This window comes from Petromyzon marinus, unplaced genomic scaffold (genome assembly GCF_048934315.1).
Source record: "Petromyzon marinus isolate PM22_M1 ecotype Great Lakes invasive population unplaced genomic scaffold, UKy_Petmar_22M1.pri1.0 PM_Scaffold_66, whole genome shotgun sequence".
NCBI lineage: Eukaryota > Metazoa > Chordata > Hyperoartia > Petromyzontiformes > Petromyzontidae > Petromyzon > Petromyzon marinus.
In genome coordinates, this window is record NW_027423673.1 from 158773 (window position 1) to 181755 (window position 22983).

Sequence of the window (22983 nt, forward strand, 5' to 3'; positions counted from 1 at the left end):
ACTGACTGAGTGGCTGAGTGACTGAGTGACTGAGTGACTGACTAAGTGACTGAGCAGGTACCTGGGGGGTTGGCGCTACGTGCCAGCACCCTCACCAGCACAGGGCTGTCAAAGTAAGCGGCGTAGTGGAGGGCGTTCATGTCCGTCTAGCAGGTGACTGAGTGGCTGAGTGAGTGAGTGGCTGAGTGGGTGAGTGAGTGGCTGAGTGAGTGAGTGGCTGAGTGGGTGAGTGAGTGGGTGAGTGAGTGGCTGAGTGACTGAGTGAGTGAGTGAGCAGCTGAGTGACTGAGTGAGTGGCTGAGTGAGTGAGTGAGTGGCTGAGTGAGTGACTGACTGAGTGGCTGAGTGAGTGGCTGAGTGGCTGAGTGAGTGACTGAGTGACTGAGTGAGCGTGTGGCTGAGTGGCTGAGTGGCTGAGTAAGTGGCTGAGTGGCTGATTGACTGAGTGACTGACTGACTGAGTGACTGAGTGAGCGTGTGACTGAGTGAGTGAGTGAGTGGCTGAGTGAGTGAGTGAGTGGCTGAGTGGGTGAGTGAGTGGGTGAGTGAGTGATTGATTGAGTGAGTTAGTGAGTGAGTGACTGAGTGACTGAGTGAGTGAGTGGCTGAGTGACTGACTGAGTGAGTGAGTTAGTGAGTGAGTGACTGAGTGACTGAGTGAGTGAGTGGCTGAGTGACTGACTGAGTGAGTGAGTGAGTTAGTGAGTGAGTGATTGATTGAGTGAGTTAGTGAGTGAGTGGCTGATTGTCTGACTGACTGAGTGACTGATTGACTGACTGAGTGACTAACTGAGTGACTGAGTGACTGACTGACTGAGTGACTGAGTGACTGACTGAGCTGGTACCTGGGGGGTTGGCGCTACGTGCCAGCACCCTCACCAGCACAGGGCTGTCAAAGTAAGCGGCGTGGTGGAGGGCGTTCATGTCCGTCTAGCAGGTGACTGAGTGGCTGAGTGAGTGACTGAGTGACTGAGTGAGTGACTGAGTGAGTGACTGACTGAGTGAGCGAGCGAGTGAGTTAGCAAATGAGTGATTCAGTGACTGAGTGGCTGAGTGAGTGGCTGAGTGAGTGAGTGAGTGGCTGAGTGAGTGGCTGAGTGACTGACTGTCTGAGTGACTGACTGAGTGACTGAGTGAGTGACTGACTGAGTGACTGAGTGAGCGAGCGAGTGAGTTAGCAAGTGAGTGATTCAGTGACTGAGTGGCTGAGTGAGTGGCTGAGTGAGTGGCTGAGTGACTGAGTGAGTGGCTGAGTGAGTGAGCGAGTGAGTGACTGACTGAGTGAGTGAGTGACTGACTGACTGACTGAGTGACTGACTGAGCAGGTACCTGGGGGGTTGGCGCTACGTGCCAGCACCCTCACCAGCACAGGGCTGTCAAAGTAAGCGGCGTAGTGGAGGGCGTTCATGTCCGTCTAGCAGGTGACTGAGTGGCTGAGTGAGTGACTGACTGAGTGGCTGAGTGAGTGGCTGAGTGAGTGGCTGAGTGAGTGATTGAGTGGCTGAGTGAGTGTCTGAGTGAGTGAGTGAGTGGCTGAGTGACTGAGCGAGTGGCTGAGTGAGTGAGTGGCTGAGTGAGTGGCTGAGTGACTGAGTGAGTGAGTGGCTGAGTGGCTGAGTGAGTGGCTGAGTGGCTGAGTGACTGAGCGAGTGGCTGAGTGACTGAGTGAGTAAGTGAGTGAGTGAGTGATTGATTGAGTGACTGAGTGACTGAATGAGTGAGTTAGTGAGTGAGTGATTGATTGAGTGACTGAGTGACTGATTGTCTGAGTGACTGACTGATTGTCTGAGTGACTGACTGAGCGACTGACTGAGTGACTGAGCTGGTACCTGGGGGGTTGGCGCTACGTGCCAGCACCCTCACCAGCACAGGGCTGTCAAAGTAAGCGGCGTAGTGGAGGGCGTTCATGTCCGTCTAGCAGGTGACTGAGTGGCTGAGTGAGTGACTGAGTGGCTGAGTGAACGAGTGAGTGGCTGAGTGAGTGGCTGAGTGGCTGAGCGAGTGACTGACTGAGTGACTGAGTGAGTGGGTGAGTGTGTGAGTGAGTGGGTGAGTGAGTGGGTGAGTGAGTGAGTGGGTGGCTGAGTGAGCGAGTGACTGAGTGAGTTAGTGAGTGAGTGATTGATTGAGTGAGTGAGTGGCTGATTGTCTGAGTGACTGAGCGAGTGACTGACCGAGTGACTGAGCGAGTGACTGACTGAGCTGGTACCTGGGGGGTTGGCGCTACGTGCCAGCACCCTCACCAGCACAGGGCTGTCAAAGTAAGCGGCGTAGTGGAGGGCGTTCATGTCCGTCCAGCGGCAGCGGACTGATGGGTCAGCGCCGAGCGAGAGGAGACGCTGGGCCAGGCGCCCTGCAGCCTCGGGGCAGCCTAACGGGCAGGAGGGGACGAGACCCAGGCCGAAGCCGCGTCACCATCAGCGGCAACGCCACCCGGACCCTCGGGAGATGTTGACTACCTCGCCCGGTACGCTGGAGGTCGTGGGTTCAATCCCAGACACTGTGAAATGTTGACTACCTCGCCTGGTACACAGGAGGTCGTGAGTTACATCCCGGACCCTGATGAGATGTTGACTACCTCGCCTGGTATGCAGGAGGTCGTGGGTTCCATCCCAGACCCTGTGAGATGTTGACTACCTCGCCTGGTACACAGGAGGTCGTGAGTTACATCCCGGACCCTGATGAGATGTTGACTACCTCGCCTGGTACGCAGGAGGTCGTGGGTTCGATCCCGGACCCTCATGAGATGTTGACTACCTCGCCCGGTACGCTGGAGGTCGTGGGTTCAATCCCAGACACTGTGAAATGTTGACTACCTCGCCTGGTACACAGGAGGTCGTGGGTTCAATCCCAGACACTGTGAGATGTTGACTACCTCGCCTGGTACACAGGAGGTCGTGGGTTCTATCACAGACCCTGTGAGATGTTGACTACCTCGCCTGGTACACAGGAGGTCGTGGGTTAGATCCCGGACCCTGGGAGATGTTGACTACCTCGCCTGGTACGCGGGAGGTCGTGCGTTCAATCCCAGACCCTCGTGAGATGTTGACTACCTCGCCTGGTATACAGGAGGTCGTGGGTACGATCCCAGACCCTGTGAGATGTTGACTACCTCGCCTGGTATACAGGAGGTCGTGGGTTCGATCCCAGACCCTCGTGAGATGTTGACTACCTCGCCTGGTACGCGGGAGGTCGTGGGTTAGATCCCAGACCCTGAAGAGATGTTGACTACCTCGCCTGGTACACAGGAGGTCGTGGGTTAGATCCCAGACCCTGTGAGATGTTGACTACCTCGCCTGGTACACAGGAGGTCGTGGGTTCGATCCCAGACCCTGTGAGATGTTGACTACCTCGCCTGGTACACAGGAGGTCGTGGGTTCCATCCCAGACCCTGTGAGATGTTGACTACCTCGCCTGGTACACAGGAGGTCGTGGGTTCTATCACAGACCCTGTGAGATGTTGACTACCTCGCCAGGTACACAGGAGGTCGTGGGTTACATCCCAGACCCTGATGAGATGTTGACTACCTCGCCCGGTACGCGGGAGGTCGTGGGTACGATCCCGGAACCTCGTGAGATGTTGACTACCTCGCCTGGTGCACAGGAGGTCGTGGGTTCGATCCCAGACCCTCGTGAGATGTCGACTACCTCGCCTGGTACGCAGGAGGTCGTGGGTTAGATCCCAGACCCTGGTGAGATGTTGACTACCTCGCCCGGTACGCAGGAGGTCGTGGGTTCAATCCCAGACACTGTGAGATGTTGACTACCTCGCCTGGTACGCAGGAGGTCGTGGGTTCTATCCCAGACACTGTGAAATGTTGACTAACTCGCCTGGTATCACAGGAGGTCGTGGGTTAGATCCCAGACCCTCGTGAGATGTTGACCACCTCGCCTGGTACGCAGGAGGTCGTGGGTTCCATCCAAGACCCTGATGAGATGTTGACTACCTCGCCTGGTACGCAGGAGGTCCTGGGTACGATCCCGGAACCTCGTGAGATGTTGACTACCTCGCCCGGTCCGCAGGAGGTCGTGGGTTCGATCCCGGACCCTCGTGAGATGTTGACTACCTCGCCTGGTACGCAGGAGGTCGTGGGTTCTATCCCAGACACTGTGAAATGTTGACTAACTCGCCTGGTACACAGGAGGTTGTGGGTTCCATCCCCGACCCTGATGAGATGTTGACTATCTCGCCTGTGGGTCTCTATGAGTGTGGGTCTCTGTGGGTCTCTATGAGTATGGGTCTCTGTGGGTCTTTGTGGGTCTCTATGAGTATGGGTCTCTGTGGGTCTCTATGGGTCTCTGTGGGTCTCTGTGTGTCTCCCTGTGGGTCTCTATGTGTGTCTATGGCTCTCTGTGTGTCTATATTAGTCTGTAATAGCGGAGGGAAGAGACTCATCAACTCCCTGTGGGTCTCTATGTGTGTCTATGGGTCTCTGTGTGTCTATATTAGTCTGTAATAGCGGAGGGAAGAGACTCATCAACTCCTTGTGGGTCTCTATGTGTGTCTATGGGTCTCTGTGGCTCTCCCTGTGGGTCTCTATGTGTGTCTATGGGTCTCTGTGGGTCTCTGTGGGTCCCTGTGGGTGTCTATGGGTCTCTGTGTGGGTCTCTGTGGGTCTCTGTGGGTCTCTGTGTGTCTCTGTGGCTCTCTCTGTGTGTCTCTGTGTGTCTTTGTGGGTCTCCCTGTGGGTCTCTATGTGTGTCTATGGGTCTCTGTGTGTCTATATTAGTCTGTAATAGCGGAGGGAAGAGACTCACCAACTCCCTGTGGGTCTCTATGTGTGTCTATGGGTCTCTGTGTGTCTATATTAGTCTGTCATAGCGGAGGGAAGAGACTCACCAACTCCTTGTGGCTCTCTCTGTGTGTCTATGGGTCTCTGTGTGTCTCTGTGGGTCTCCCTGTGGGTCTCTATGTGTGTCTATGGGTCTCTGTGTGTCTATATTAGTCTGTCATAGCGGAGGGAAGAGACTCACCAACTCCCTGTGGGTCTCTATGTGTGTCTATGGGTCTCTGTGGCTCTCCCTGTGGGTCTCTATGGGTCTCTATGGCTCTCTGTGTGTCTATATTAGTCTGTCATAGCGGAGGGAAGAGACTCACCAACTCCCTGTGCTCCGGCCTTGCAAGCATAGTGCAGTAGCGTCATGTCGGTGAGTCCATCTCTGTCGTTGACGTTGAAGTCTCGAAGCAGCATCTGCGGTAACATCGACACCCACAGAGAACCATCGACACGCAGAGAACCATAGACACCCATAGGACTCACACAGAGACTCATAGACACTCACACAGAGACTCATAGACACTCAGAGAACCATAGACACCCATAGGACTCACACAGAGACTCATAGACACTCACACAGAGAACCATAGACACTCAGATAACCATAGACACCCATAGGACTCACACAGAGACTCATAGACACTCACACAGAGAACCATAGACACTCATAGACTCACACAGAGACTCACACAGACTCATAGACACTCACACAGAGCCTCATAGACACTCACACAGAGAACCATAGACACCCATAGGACTCACACAGAGACTCATAGACACTCACACAGAGACTCATAGACACTCACACAGAGAACCATAGACACGCATAGGACTCACACAGAGACTCACACAGACTCATAGACACTCACACAGAGACTCATATACACTCAGAGAACCATAGACACCCATAGGACTCACACAGAGACTCATAGACACTCACACAGATAACCATAGACACCCATAGGACTCACACAGAGACTCATAGACACTCACACAGAGAACCATAGACACCCATAGGACTCACACAGAGAACCATAGACACTCACACAGACTCATAGACACTCACACAGAGAACCATAGACACTCACACAGAGACTCATAGACACTCAGAGAACCATAGACACCCATAGACTCACACAGAGAACCATAGACACTCATAGACTCACACAGAGACTCACACAGACTCATAGACACTCACACAGAGAACCATAGACACCCATAGGACTCACACAGAGACTCACACAGACTCATAGACACTCACACAGAGACTCATAGACACTCAGAGAACCATAGACACCCATAGAACTCACACAGAGACTCACACAGACTCATAGACACTCACACAGAGATTCATAGACACTCACAGAGACTCATAGACACCCATAGACTCACACAGAGACTCACACAGACTCATAGACACTCACACAGAGACTCATAGACACTCACACAGAGAACCATAGACACCCATAGGACTCACACAGAGAATCATAGACACTCACACAGACTCATAGACACTCACACAGAGAACCATAGACACCCATAGGACTCACACAGAGACTCATAGACACTCACACAGAGACTCATAGACACTCAGAGAACCATAGACACCCATAGACTCACACAGAGACTCATAGACACTCACACAGAGAACCATAGACACCCATAGACTCACACAGAGACTCACACAGACTCATAGACACTCACACAGAGACTCATAGACACTCACACAGAGAACCATAGACACCCATAGACTCACACAGAGACTCACACAGACTCATAGACACTCACACAGAGACTCATAGACACTCACACAGAGGCCCATAGACACCCATAGACTCACACAGAGACTCATAGACACTCATAGACTTACACAGAGACACCCACAGGACTCACACAGAGACTCACACAGACTCATAGACACTCACACAGAGACTCACACAGACTCATAGACACTCACACAGAGACTCATAGACACTCACACAGAGACCCATAGACTCACACAGAGACTCACACAGACTCATAGACACTCACACAGAGACTCATAGACACTCACACAGAGACTCATAGACACTCACACAGAGACTCATAGACACCCATAGACTCACACAGAGACTCACACAGACTCATAGACACTCACACAGACTCATAGACACAAACACAGAGACTCATCGACACTCACAGAGACTCATAGACACCCATAGGACTCAAACAGAGACTCACACAGACTCATAGACACTCACACAGAGACTCATAGACACTCACACAGAGAACCATAGACACCCATAGGACTCACACAGAGACTCACACAGACTCATAGACACTCACACAGAGACTCATAGACACTCACACAGAGAACCATAGACACCCATAGACTCACACAGAGACTCACACAGACTCATAGACACTCACACAGAGACTCATAGACACTCAGAAAACCATAGACACCCATAGGATTCACACAGAGACTCATAGACACTCACACAGAGTACCATAGACACCCATAGGACTCACACAGAGACTCACACAGACTCATAGACACTCACACAGAGACTCATAGACACTCAGAGAACCATAGACACCCATAGGACTCACACCGAGACTCATAGACACTCACACAGAGACTTATCGACACTCAGAGACTCATAGACACCCATAGGACTCACACAGAGACTCACACAGACTCATAGACACTCACACAGAGACTCATAGACACTCACACAGAGAACCATAGACACTCACACAGAGACTCATAGACACTCACACAGAAAACCATAGACACCCATAGACTCACACAGAGACTCACACAGACTCATAGACACTCACACAGAGACTCATAGACACTCACACAGAGACCCATAGACACTCAGAGAACCATAGACACCCATAGGACTCACACAGAGACTCACACAGACTCATAGACACTCACACAGAGAACCATAGACACCCATAGACTCACACAGAGACTCACACAGACTCATAGACACTCACACAGAGACTCATAGACACTCACACAGAGACTCATAGACACTCACGCAGAGACCCATAGACACTCACACAGAGACCCATAGACACCCATAGACTCACACAGTGACTCACACAGACTCATAGACACTCACACAGAGACTCATAGACACTCACGCAGAGAACCATAGACACCCATAGACTCACACAGAGACTCACATAGACCCATAGACACTCACACAGAGACTCATAGACACTCACACAGAGACTCATAGACACCCACAGACTCACACAGAGACTCACACAGACTCATAGACACTCACAAAGAGAACCATAGACACTCATAGACTCACACAGAGACTCACACAGACTCATAGACACTCACACAAAGACTCATAGACACTCACACAGAGAACCATAGACACCCATAGGACTCACACAGAGGCTCACACAGACTCATAGACACTCACACAGAGACCCATACACACTCATAGACTCACACAGAGACTCACACAGACTCATAGACACTCACACAGAGACTCATAGACACTCAGAGAACCATAGACACCCATAGAATCACACAGAGACTCACACAGACTCATAGATACTCACACAGAGACCCATAGACACTCACACAGAGACCCATAGACACCCATAGACTCACACAGTGACTCACACAGACTCAAATAGACACTCACACAGAGACTCATAGACACTCACACAGAAAACCATAGACACCCATAGGATTCACACAGAGACTCACACAGACTCATAGACACTCACACAGAGACTCATAGACACTCACACAGAGAACCATAGACACTCATAGACTCACACAGATTCATAGACACTCACACAGACTCATAAACACTCACACAGAGACTCATAGACACCCATAGACTCACACAGACTCATAGACACTCACGCAGAGACGCATAGACACCCATAAACTCACACAGAGACTCACACAGACTCATGGACACTCACACAGAGACCCATAGACACCCATAGACTCATAGACACTCACACAGACTCATAAACACTCACACAGAGACTCATAGACACCCAGTAGACTCACACAGAGACTCACATAGACTCATAGACACTCACACAGAGACTCATAGACACTCACACAGAGACTCATAGACACTCACACAGAGACTCATAGACACCCATAGACTCACATATAGACTCATAGACACTCACACAGAGACTCATAGACACTCACAAAGAGAACTATAGACACCCATAGGACTCACACAGAGACTCACACAGACTCATAGACACTCACACAGACTAATAGACACTCACACAGAGACTCATAGACACCATAGGACTCACAGAGAGACTCACACAGACTCATAGACACTCACACAGAGACTCATAGACACTCAGAGAACCATAGACACCCATAGGACTCACACAGAGACTCATAGACACTCACACAGAGACTCATAGACACTCACGCAGAGACCCATAGACACTCACACAGAGACTCACACAGACTCATAGACACTCACACAGAGACTCATAGACACTAACACAGAGACTCATAGACACTCACATAGAGAACCATAGACACCCATAGACTCACACAGAGACTCACACAGACTCATAGACACTCACACAGAGTACCATAGACACTCATAGACTCACACAGAGACTCACACAGAGACTCATAGACACTCACGCAGAGACTCATAGACACTCACACAGAGAACCATAGACACTCATAGACTCACACAGAGACTCACACAGACTCATATACACTCACAGAGACCCATAGACACTCACACAGAGACTCATAGACACTCACAGAGAGACTCAGACACCCATAGGCTCACACAGAGACTCACACAGACTCATAGACACTCACACAGAGAACCATAGACACTCACACAGAGAACCATAGACACCCATAGACTCACACTGAGACTCACACAGAGACTCATAGACACCCACAAAGAGACTCATAGACACTCACACAGAGACTCATAGACACTCATAGACTCACACAGACTCATAGACACGCACACAGAGACTCATAGACACTCACACAGAGAACTATAGACACCCATAGACTCACACAGAGACTCACACAGACTCATAGACACTCACAGAGACTCATAGACACCCATAGACTCACACAGACTCATAGACACTCACACAGAGACTCATAGACACTCACACAGAGAACCATAGACACCCATAGACTCACACAGAGACTCACACAGACTCATAGACACTCACACAGAGAACAATAGACACTCATAGACTCACACAGAGACTCATAGACACTCACGCAGAGACTCATAGACACTCACACAGAAAACCATAGACACTCATAGACTCACACAGAGACTCACACAGACTCATAGACACTCACAGAGACCCATAGACACTCACACAGAGACCCATAGACACCCATAGACTCACACAGAGACTCACACAGAGTCATAGACTCACACAGACTCATAGACACTCACACAGAGACTCATAGACACCCATAGACTCACACAGAGACTCACACAGACTCATAGACACTCACATGGAGACTCATAGACACTCAAACAGAGAACCATAGACACCCATAGACTCACACTGAGACTCACACAGAGACTCATAGACACCCACACAGAGACTCATAGACACTCACACAGAGAACCATAGACACTCACACAGAGAACCATAGACACCCATAGACTCACACTGAGACTCACACAGAGACTCATAGACACCCACAAAGTGACTCATAGACACTCATAGACTCACACAGACTCATAGACACTCACACAGAGACTCATAGACACTCACACAGAGAACTATAGACACCCATAGACTCACACAGAGACTCACACAGACTCATAGACACTCACAGAGATTCATAGACACCCATAGACTCACACAGAGACTCACACAGACTCATAGACACTCACACAGAGAACCATAGACACCCATAAACTTACACAGAGACTCATAGACACCCATAGACTCGCAAAGAGACTCACACAGACTCATAGACACTCACACAGAGACTCAGACACCCAGAGACTCACACAGATACTCATAGATTCACCGACCCACCCACTTACCCACTCACCCACCCACCTACCCACCTACCCACCCACCCACCTACCCACCCACTCATCCACCCGCCCACCCATTCACCCACCAGCCCAATCACTCACCCACCCACCTACCCACCCACACCCCCACTCACCCACTGACCCACTCACTCACTCACCAACCCACTCACTCATTCACCCACCCACCCACTCACCCACCCACCCACCCACTCACCCACTCTTTCACCAACCCACTCACTCACCCACTCATCCACCCACTCCCCCACCCACCCACCCACTCACCCACTCAGCCACCCACTCACCCACTCACTCACTCACCCACCCACTCACTCACCCACTCACTCACTTACTCACTCACCCACTCACTCACTCACCCACTCACTCACCCACTCACCCACTCACTCACTCACCCACTCACTCACCCACTCACCCACTCACTCACTCACCAACCCACTCACCCACCCCCCCACCCACCACCCACCCACCCACCCACCCCCCCCACCCACACCCCCCCCCACCCACCCACCCACCTGCTCTCCGATGAGCTCCACCCTCTGCTGCACCTGAGGTACCCACTGCCGCACGACAGCGAACAGCTGGGCCACAGTGGTGGACGGATCAGTGAGGACAGCCTGGCAAGCCAAGTCGGCCGGGTCGAAGAACGAGAAGCCTGGGCAGGGGTCAAGACGGACGTGTGGGTGGGTGGTGTGGGTGGTGTGGGTGGGTGGTGTGTGTGGGTGGGTGGTGTGTGTGGGTGGGTGGTGTGGGTGGGTGGTGTGGGTGGTGTGGGTGGGTTGGTCAGTGAGGACAGCCTGGCAAGCCAAGTCGGCCGGGTCGAAGAACGAGAAGCCTGGGCAGGGGTCAAGACGGACGTGTGGGTGGGTGGTGTGGGTGGGGTGGGTGGGTTGGGTGAGTGGTGTGGGTGGTGTGGGTGAATGAGTGGGTGAGTGGGTTGGTGAATGAGTGGGTGAGTGGGTTGGTGAGTGAGTGAGTGTGTGGGTGAGTGGGTGGGTGAGTGGGTGAGTGAGTGGGTGAGTGGGTGGGTGAGTGAGTGAGTGGGTGAGTGGGTGGGTGGGTGAGTGGGTGGGTGAGTGGGTGGGTGGGTGGGTGAGTGGGTGAGTGGGTGGGTGGTGTGGGTGGTGTGGGTGGGTGGGTGGTGTGGGTGGTGTGGGTGGGTGGGTGGGTGGTGTGGGTGGTGGTGTGGGTGGGTGGGTGGTGTGGGTGGTGTGGGTGGGTGGGTGGTGTGGGTGGGTGGTGTGGGTGGTGTGGGTGGTGTGGGTGGGTGAATGAGTGGGTGAGTGGGTTGGTGAGTGAGTGAGTGGGTGAGTGGGTGGGTGAGTGGGTGGGTGAGTGAGTGAGTGGGTGAGTGGGTGGGTGGGTGAGTGGGTGGGTGGGTGAGTGGGTGAGTGGGTGGGTGAGTGGGTGAGTGGGTGAGTGGGTGGGTGGGTGAGTGGGTGGGTTGTGTGGGTGGTGTGGGTGAGTGGGTTGGTGGTGTGGGTGGTGTGTGTGGGTGGTGTGGGTGGGTGGGTGGGTGGTGTGGGTGGTGTGGGTGGGTGGGTGGGTGGGTGGTGTGGGTGGGGTGGGTGGGTGGTGTGGGTGGGTTGGTCAGTGAGGACAGCCTGGCAAGCCAAGTCGGCCGGGTCGAAGAACGAGAAGCCTGGGCAGGGGTCAAGACGGACGTGTGGGTGGGTGGGTGGTGTGGGTGGGTGGTGTGGGTGGTGTGGGTGGTGTGGGTGGTGTGGGTGGGTGAGTGGGTGGGTGAGTGAGTGGGTGGGTGAGTGGGTGGGTGGGTGAGTGGGTTGGTGGGTGGTGTGGGTGGGTGGGTGGTGTGGGTGGTGTGGGTGGTGTGGGTGGGTGGTGTGGGTGGGTGGGTGAGTGGGTGGGTGAGTGGGTTGGTGGGTGGTGTGGGTGGTGTGGGTGGGTGGGTGGGTGGTGTGGGTGGTGTGGGTGGGTGGTGTGGGTGAGTGGGTGGGTGGGTGGTGTGGGTGGGTGGTGTGGGTGGTGTGGGTGGGTGGGGTGGGTGGGTGGTGTGGGTGGGTGGTGTGGGTGAGTGGGTGGGTGGGTGGTGTGGGTGGGTGAGTGGGTGGGTGGGTGGTGTGGGTGGTGTGGGTGGGTGAGTGGGTGGGTGGGTGGTGTGGGTGGTGTGGGTGGGTGGTGTGGGTGAGTGGGTGGGTGGGTGGGTGGTGTGGGTGGGTGGTGTGGGTGGTGTGGGTGGTGTGGGTGGTGTGGGTGGGTGGGGTGGGTGGGTGGTGTGGGTGGGTGGTGTGGGTGAGTGGGTGGGTTGGGCGGGGGTTCACGACGGACGTGTGGGTGGGTGGAGGTCACGGTGACCGTGTGGGTGGGTGGAGGTCACGGTGACCGTGTGTGTGGGTGGAGGTCACCGTGACCGTTTGTGTGGGTGGAGGTCACGGTGACCGTGTGTGTGGGTGGAGGTCATGGTGACCGTGTGGGTGGGTGGAGGTCATGGTGACCGTGTGGGTGGGTGGAGGTCATGGTGACCGTGTGGGTGGGTGGAGGTCACGGTGACCGTGTGGGTGGGTGGAGGTCATGGTGACCGTGTGGGTGGGTGGAGGCTATAGTGACCGTGTGTGTGGGTGGAGGTCATGGTGACCGTGTGGGTGGGTGGGGTTCACGGTGACCGTGTGTGTGTGTGGGTGGAGGTCACGGTGACCGTGTGGGTGACCGTGTGTGGGTGGAGGTCACGGTGACCGTGTGTGTGGGTGGAGGTCACGGTGACCGTGTGGGTGTGTGTGTGGGTGGAGGTCACGGTGACCGTGTGGGTGGGTGACCGTGTGTGTGGGTGGGTGGAGGTCACGGTGACCGTGTGGGTGGGTGTGTGGGTGGAGGTCACGGTGACCGTGTGGGTGGGTGTGTGGGTGGAGGTCACCGTGACCGTGTGTGTGGGTGGGTGGAGGTCACGGTGACCGTGTGGGTGTGTGTGTGGGTGGAGGTCACGGTGACCGTGTGGGTGGGTGTGTGGGTGGGTGGAGGTCACCGTGACCGTGTGTGTGGGTGGGTGGAGGTCACGGTGACCGTGTGGGTGTGTGTGTGGGTGGAGGTCACGGTGACCATGTGGGTGGGTGACCGTGTGTGTGGGTGGGTGGAGGTCACGGTGACCGTGTGGGTGGGTGTGTGTGTGGGTCACGGTGACCGTGTGTGTGTGTGGGTCACGGTGACCGTGTGTGTGGGTGGAGGTCACGGTGACCGTGTGTGTGGGTGGAGGTCACGGTGACCGTGTGGGTGACCGTGTGTGTGTGTGGGTGGAGGTCACGGTGACCGTGTGTGTGGGTGGGTGGAGGTCACCGTGACTGTGTGTGTGTGTGGGTGGAGGTCACGGTGACCGTGTGTGTGACCGTGTGTGTGTGTGTGGGTCACCGTCTGCTCTTCACCTACCGTAGTTGGTCGGCATCGGAGCCCGAGCAACGGGGTGAGTTATGGGTTTACGGTTTCCTCCCACGCCGTGTCTGCGAGTCTCCGCTGTGTCCGCGGCTGTCCCCGCGGTGTCCCCGGCTGTCCCCGCTGTGTCCGCGGCTGTCCCCGCGGTGTCCCCGGCTGTCCCCGCGGCTGTCTCCGCGGTGTCCCCATTCTCTCCGCCGCCAGTTGATTCCTTTGTCATCGCCTCGGGAGGCAGAAGGTGGCAACACCGTGAACACCACTCGCACACACACACACGGACACAGTGAACAACACCCACACACACACACATACACACACACATACACACACACTAACAACAACAACAACCGCCATTCGCCACTAAGTGACGGTGACGTCACCACGACGCTTGTGCCAGGCTATGTGCACCCTGAGGCCACGTGAAGTGTCGAACGCCCGCTGGCAGGAGGTCACGGGGCAGACCCAGGAGCCACGGGTCGACTGACTGAGATGACTGGCTGATGCACCACCTGTGCCCCCTACTGTGCCAACCTGCTGTGCTTTAGCCACCCGGCGCTCCGCTCGTTGTTCTGAGCGTCGCTCCTCCGTCCTCCGTTGTTGTTGGAGGGCGACTGCCTCCAACTGCCCAGTAGCGTCCTTCACGAGCCTCCTCCACAGAGGCCGATCTTGACACCGCTTGTACCGGTCATCGGCAAGTCCACTCAGCTCCACGTCCTCCTGTACCACATCACTCCATCTCTTCTCTAGCCCGTGCCGTGCCCGCTTAGCCCCCTGGATCCGGCCAAACAAAAGCTGTTTCGGCATGCGGTGGCTGGGCATGCGGGCTACATGACCCAGCCATCGCAGCCTTGCCTGCCGGAGGAGCTCACCGATGGGACCCTGCCCAGATCTTTCAAGGATTTGTGAGCTCCTCACACAATCCAGTCTGGTTAAACCCAGGATGGATCGTAGGCAGGCCAGCCTAAATGTTTCTAACCGGCGAAGATGTTCCATTAGGGGGGTCAACGTTTCGCAAGTGTAGAGAAGGGAGGGAATGACCGTGGCCGAGAAGACCTGAAGCTTAGTGCGGAGCGACAGACCAGGTAGCTTCCACACAGCGTTACGCAACCGATGAAAAGATATTGCCGCTCGACTGATTCGGAGTGAGACCTCCGCTGTTAAACTGGAGCCGGTCATAAGCACACTGCCCAGGTATGGGAAACTCTCCACTCTCTCCACAACTGCCCCATCACCGATTGGGAGTTGTGGGGGTGGAGTGTCCGATGGTCCAAAATACCCAGGCAGGTGCTTAGTTTTGGTGGGGCTGATGGTAAGGCCCCACCTCTTAGTGGCACGCTCCAGTCTCAGCAGCAGCGTCTCCAACTCCTCCTCTGACTGAGCAGCTATTACCAAATCATCAGCATACATAACGTGGTTGAGCAATAGGGAGCCATCCCTTGACCGCACCCGGGCATCGATTAGCCTCACATTATATCTGTACCATATGGAGGTTCCCCCGGTACAGCTATTGAAGGCTTCACGAACTACGTGGTCAAAATAGATGTTAAATAATGTGGGAGCCAAAGGACATCCCTGTCGCACCCCAAGGTGTACAGGGAATGGCTCTGACTCCCGGCCACGTAGTTTTACCCGGGCCCGCTCACCATCATGAAGGCCCTTAATGATCGTGAGCAGAGGGTCAGGTACTCCAAAAGCACGAAGAACGACTCAGAGCCCAGGCCTACTGATGGTATCATAGGCCTTGACCAGGTCAATAAAGCAGAGATGTAGGTCTTGTTGGAATTCCCTACACCTCTGCTGTAGCAGACGGACAGAAAATATGGCATCTGTGCAGGACCGCCCTTTCCTGAAACCGCATTGGGGCTCTGCAAGCCTCTCCTCAGCGTGCCTGGCAAGGCGATGCTGAATAATCCTTGCCAGGACCTTTCCCGGCACACTGAGGAGTGAGATGCCCCTGTAGTTGTTACAGTATGTGCGGTCCCCCTTCTTAAAAAGGGGGACCACCAGGGCATCCTTCCAATCCTGCAGAACCCGTCCAGTGGTCCAGACTGTTGTTATGATGTCATATAGGGCAGTCTGTGCACAAACGCCACCCTCCCTCAGCATTTCGCTTGGGAGATCATCTCTGCCCGCTGCCTTTCCTGGTCTCAGACTCCGGATCGCCTTCAATACTTCCTCAGCAGATGGCACCTCAGCCAGCCACTCACAGGGGGTGACTTCTTCCAATATTTGAGGCACCGCAGCCTCAGCAGGGTCATCCTCACTTTGTGCCACGATGTTTTCCTGGCTGAGGGATTTTCCCTCCCCCAGGACCTCACAGAAATGCTCAGCAAATCTACGAACCTGTTCCTGGGGGTCGGAGATTGGATCACCGTTTTTTCCCCTAATGATGGTAATAGGTGTGGCGCTGCAGGTTACTTTTTTGATGGAGTTAAATAGAGATTTGTGATCACGGGCCACTGAGGCAGACTCCATCTCCTCAGCAACCCGCGACCACCACCCATCCTTGCAGCGCCTCACGGCTCTCCGAACCTCCGAGCGAAGGCTGCGGTAAGCCTCCTCATTCTCTGACGTGGGATTCTGTAGCCGATTACAGTGGGCCTGTCGCTTTTTTTCAACCATCCTGAACACCTCATCTGTCAGCCAGGGTCTCTGGGGAGGTCTGGACCGCGTACCCAAAGCAGCCATTGCAGCTGCATGAGTCACAGTCCTAAACCTCGCCCATTTACCCTCGACATCAGGAGGAGTCGGGGACGATGCCAATCCCAGCCGCAAGCGATGATTAAATTCTCGCTTGCAACTTTCATCAGATAACTGAGACCAGGCCACTTTATGTTGGAATGGGGTCCTGGGTGTACACCCACCACCGGAGTGGAAGAATGGCAGGCGCATCTTACAGATGACTAGTCGATGGTCAGAGGGCAGATCAGCTCCACGGTAGGTCCTGGTGTCAAGGACATGGGCTCGCATTCGCTGGTCCGTCACTATGTAGTCCAGCAGATGTTCTTGCTTGGACCCGGCATGCATCCATGATGTTGTGTGGATGCGCCGATGCCGGAACAGCGTGTTGGTAATTACAAGCCCATGGGCTGCACAAAAATCTAGCAGCCTCCTACCGTTGTTATTGAGCTGATCTGGCCCATGCCCTCCAATCACTCCAGACCAGGTGCCAGTATCATGACCAACTCGGGCCTTGAAGTCACCCAACATGATGACTCTATCCCGAGGGGCCACTTTAGCCAGCACCTGTGACAGGAGGTCATAGAAGGCATCTGACTCATCGGTTTTGCCTGCATCCCTCCACGGATGTTCATCTTCGGTGGGGGCATAAGTAACCACGACCACCACTCCTCGCCTCCGGTTGATGGGAAGGCGAGCCCAAAGTAGCCTGGGGCTTACAGCTTCCCACACCTCACCGCCACGCTCCCACGCCCCCTTCATTCTTTTACATAGTGAACAACACACACACACGGACATAGTGAACAGCACACACACACCCACACGGTCACCGTGAACGGCACACACACACACGGTCACCGTGAAAACCACCCACACACACACCCACACGGTCAACGTGAATACCACCCACCCACCCACACAGACATCGTGAACCCCACCCACCCACACGGTCACCGTGAACCCCACCCACCCACACGGCCATCGTGAACCCCACCCACCCACACGGTCACCGTGAACACCACCCACCCACACGGACACCGTGAACACCACCCACCCACACGGTCATCGTGAACACCACCCACCCACACGGTCACCGTGAACCCCACCCACCCACACGGTCATCGTGAACCACACCCACCCACACGGTCATCGTGAACCACACCCACCCACACGGTCATCGTGAACCACACCCACCCACACGGACACCGTGAACCCCACCCACCCACACGGCCACCGTGAACCCCACCCACCCACACGGTCATCGTGAACCACACCCACCCACACAGTCATCGTGAACCCCACCCACCCACCCACACGGACATCGTGAACCCCACCCACCCACACGGTCACCGTGAACCCCACCCACCCACACGGCCATAGTGAACACCACCCACCCACACGGCCAATGTGGTGATGATGATGGCGACGACGATGATGATGACACTATACACTACTACACTACACTATGCACTACTACACTACACTATACACTATACTATACACTACACTATACACTACACTATACACTACATTATACACTACTACACTATACACTACATTATACACTACTACACTATACACTACTACACTACACTATACACTAGTACACTATACACTACTACAGTACATTATACACTACTGCACTATACTATACACTACTACACTATACACTACTACACTATACACTACTACACTAAACTATACACTACTACACTACACTATACACTACTACACTGTACACTACTACACTACACTATACACTACTACACTACACTATTACACTACTACACTATACACTACTGCACTACGCTATACACTACTACACTACACTACACACTACACTACTACACTATACACTACTACACTATACAATACACTACTACACTACACTAGACACTACTACACTACACTATACACTACACTATACACGACTACACTATACTATACACGACTACACTATACACTACACTATACACTACTATACTACACTATACACTACTACACTACACTATAGACTACTACACTATACACTACTACACTACACGACTACACTATACACTAAACTACACTGTACACTACACTATACAACACTACACTATTACACTACACTATACACTACACTATACACTACTATACACTACACTATACACTACACTATACACTACTACACTATACACTATACTATACACTACACGATACACTATACACCATACAGTCAGGGAAAAAAGTATTTGATCCCCTGCTGATTTTGTACGTTTGCCCACTGACAAAGAAATGATCAGTCTATAATTCTAATGGTAGGTTTATTTGAACGGTGAGAGACAGACTAACAACAGGAAAATCCAGAAAAACGCATGTCCAAAATGTAATAAATTGATTTGCATTTTAATGGGGGAAATAAGTATTTGACCCCCCTCTGCAAAACGTGACTTAGTACTTGGTGGCAAAAGCCTTGCTGGCAATCACAGAGGTCAGACGTTTCTTGTAGTTGGCCACCAGGTTTGCAACACATCTCAGGAGGGATTTTGTCCCACTCCCTTCTTAGCAGATCTTCTCCCAAGTCATTAAAGGTTTCGAGGCCGACGTTTGGCAACTCGAACCTTCGGCTCCCTCCACAGATTTTCCTACGGGATTAAGGTTCTGGAGACTGTGCTAGGCCCACTCCAGGACCTTGATGTGCCTCTTCTTGAGCCACTCCTTTGTTGCCTTGGCCGTGGTGTTTTTGGGGTTCATTGTCATGCTGGAATACCCATCCGCGGACCCATTTTCAATGCCCTGGCCGAGGGAAGGAGGTTCTCAACCCAAGATTTGACGGTAACATGGCCCCCGTCCATCGTCCCCTTTGATGCGGTGAAGTTGTCCTGTCCCCTTAGCAGAAAGACACCCCCCCAAAAGCATAATGTTTCCACCTCCGTGTCTCACGGTGGGGGAGATGGTGTTCTTGGGGTCAGAGGCAGCATTCCTCCTCCTCCTCCAAACACGGCGAGTTGAGTTGATGCCAAAGAGCTCCATTTTTAGTCTCGTCTGACCACAACACTTTCACCCAGTTGTCCTCTGAATCATTGTAGATGTTCACTGGCAAACTTCAGACGGGCATGTACACGTGCTTTCTTGAGCAGGGGGACCTTGCGGGCGCTGCAGGATTTCGGTCCTTCACGGCGTAGTGTGTTACCGATTGTTATCTTGGTGACTATGAGATCATTGACAAGATCCTCCCGTGTAGTTCTGGGCTGATTCCTCACCGTTCTCACGATCATTGCAACTCCACGAGGCGAGATCTTGCATGGAAGGCCCAGGCCGAGGGAGATTGACAGTACTTTCGTGTTTCTTCCATTTGCGGATAGTCGCAACCAACTGTTGTCACCTTCTCACCAAGCTGCTTGGCAATGGTCTTGTAAGCCCATTCCAGCCTTGTGTAGGTCTACAATCTTGTCCCTGACATCCTTGGAGAGAGCTCTTTGGTCTTGGGCCATGGTGGAGAGTTTGGAAATCTGATTGATTGAGTGCTTCTGTGGACAAGTGACTTCTATACAGGTAACAAGCTGAGATTAGGAGCACTCCCTTTAAGAGTGTGCTCCTAATCTCAGCTCGTTACCTGTATAAAAGACACCTGGGAGCCAGAAATCTTTCTGATTGAGAGGGGGTCAAATACTTATTTCCCTCATTAAAATGCAAATCAATTTGTAACATTTTTGACATGCGTTTGTCTGGATTTTGTTGTTGTTATTCTGTCTCTCACTGTTCAAATAAAGCTACCATGAAAATAACAGACTTATCATTTCTTTGTCAGTGGGCAAACGTACAAAATCAGCAGGGGATCAAATGCTTTTTATCCCTCACTGTACACTACTATACACTACACTACTATACACTATACACTACTATACACTACATGACTACACTATACACTACAGTATACACTACACTACTATATAATACACTACTATGCACTACACTACTATACACTACACTAATATACACTACACAATACACTACAATACAATAACCTACTATACACTACACTACTATACACTATACTATACACTACACTATACACTACTCTACACTACCCTATACACACTACACTACTATACACTACACACTACACTACACTACTATACACTAAACACTACTATACACTACACTATACACTACACTACACTATACACACTACACTACTATACACTACACACTACTATACACTACACCACTATACACAACACTACTTTACACTACACTACAATACACTACACTATACACTACTATACACTACACTACTATACACAACACTACTATACACTACACTATACACTACTATACACTACACTACTATACACTACACTACTATACACAACACTACTATACACTACTATACACTACACTACTATACACTACACAACTATACACTACTTTACACTACACTATACACTCTACACTATACACACTACACTACTATACACTACACCACTACCCAGTACACCATCACTAAAACTACCATCACCATCACCACTACCATTATCACCATCACTACTACCACCATCACCATCACTACCACCATCATCACCATCACCACTACCATCACCATCATCACCATCACCACTACCATTATCACCATCACTACTACCACCATCACCATCACTACTACCACCATCACTACTACCATCATCACCATCACTACTACCACCATCACCATCACTACTACCACCATCACCATCACTACTACCACCATCACCACTACCACCATCACCATCACTACTACCATCATCACCATCACTACTACCACCATCAACATCACTACTACCACCATCACCGTCACTACTACAACCATCACCATCACTACTACCATCATCACCATCACTACTACCATCATCACCATCACTACTACCATCATCACCACTACCACCATCATCAACATCACTACTACCACCATCACTACTACCATCATCATCATCACTACTACCACCATCACCATCACTACTACCACCATCACCATCACTACTACCATCATCACCATCATTACTACCATCATCACCATCACTACTACCACCATCACCATCACTACTACCACCAAAACCATCACTACTACCATCATCACCATCACCACTACCACCATCATAACCATCACTAGTACCATCATCACCACTACCATCATCACCAACACTACTACCACCATCACCATCACTTCTACCACCATCACCACCACCATCATCACCATCATCACTACTACCACCATCACCACCACCACCACCACAATCACAACATCACCATCATCATCATTACTAACATTACCATCATCACCACCATCACTACCACCATCACTACAACCACCATCACCATCACTACTACCGTCATCACCATAACTACTACCACCATCACCATCAATACTACCACCATCACCATCACTACAACCACCATCACCATCACTACTACCACCATCACTACTACCACCATCACCATCACTACTACCACCATCACCATCACTACAACCACCATCACCACTACCATCATCACCATAACCACTACCATCATCACCATCACCACTACCACCATCACCATCACTACTACCATCATCACCATCACCAGTACCATCATCGCCATCACTACTACCACCATCACCATCACTACTACCATCATCACTATCACTACTACCATCATCACCATCACCACTACCACCATCACCATCACTACTACCATCATCACCATCACTACTACCACCATCACCATCACCACTACCATCATCATCACGACCACCATCACCACTACCATCATCACCATCACTACTACCATCATCACCATCACCACTACCACCATCACCATCACTAGTACCATCATCACCATCACTACTGACACCATCACCATCACCACTACCATCATCATCACGACCACCATCACCATCACCACTACCATCATCACCATCACTACTACCACCATCACCATCACTACTACCACCACCATAACCATCACCACTACCACCATCACCATCACTACTACCACCATCGCCATCACTACTACCATCATCACCATCACCACTACCATCATAACCATCACTACTACCATCACCACCAACACCACCATTATCACCA

The 22983-nt window shown here is 52.3% G+C and overlaps 1 protein-coding gene across 1 annotated transcript in view; it reads right to left on the reverse strand.

Moving 5' to 3' along the window:
• LOC116937484 (CAP-Gly domain-containing linker protein 3-like) overlaps positions 1-22983 on the reverse strand; it is a 43746-nt gene that overhangs the window by 18095 nt on the left and 2668 nt on the right. Inside the window, exons 2-5 of the mRNA XM_076064738.1 lie at positions 14219-14444; positions 11356-11495; positions 5099-5192; positions 2210-2371 (exon numbers count right to left, since the gene is read on the reverse strand). Of these exons, the coding sequence (XP_075920853.1) occupies positions 2210-2371; positions 5099-5192; positions 11356-11495; positions 14219-14444 (622 nt within the window). The remainder of the gene's footprint in view (positions 1-2209; positions 2372-5098; positions 5193-11355; positions 11496-14218; positions 14445-22983) is intronic.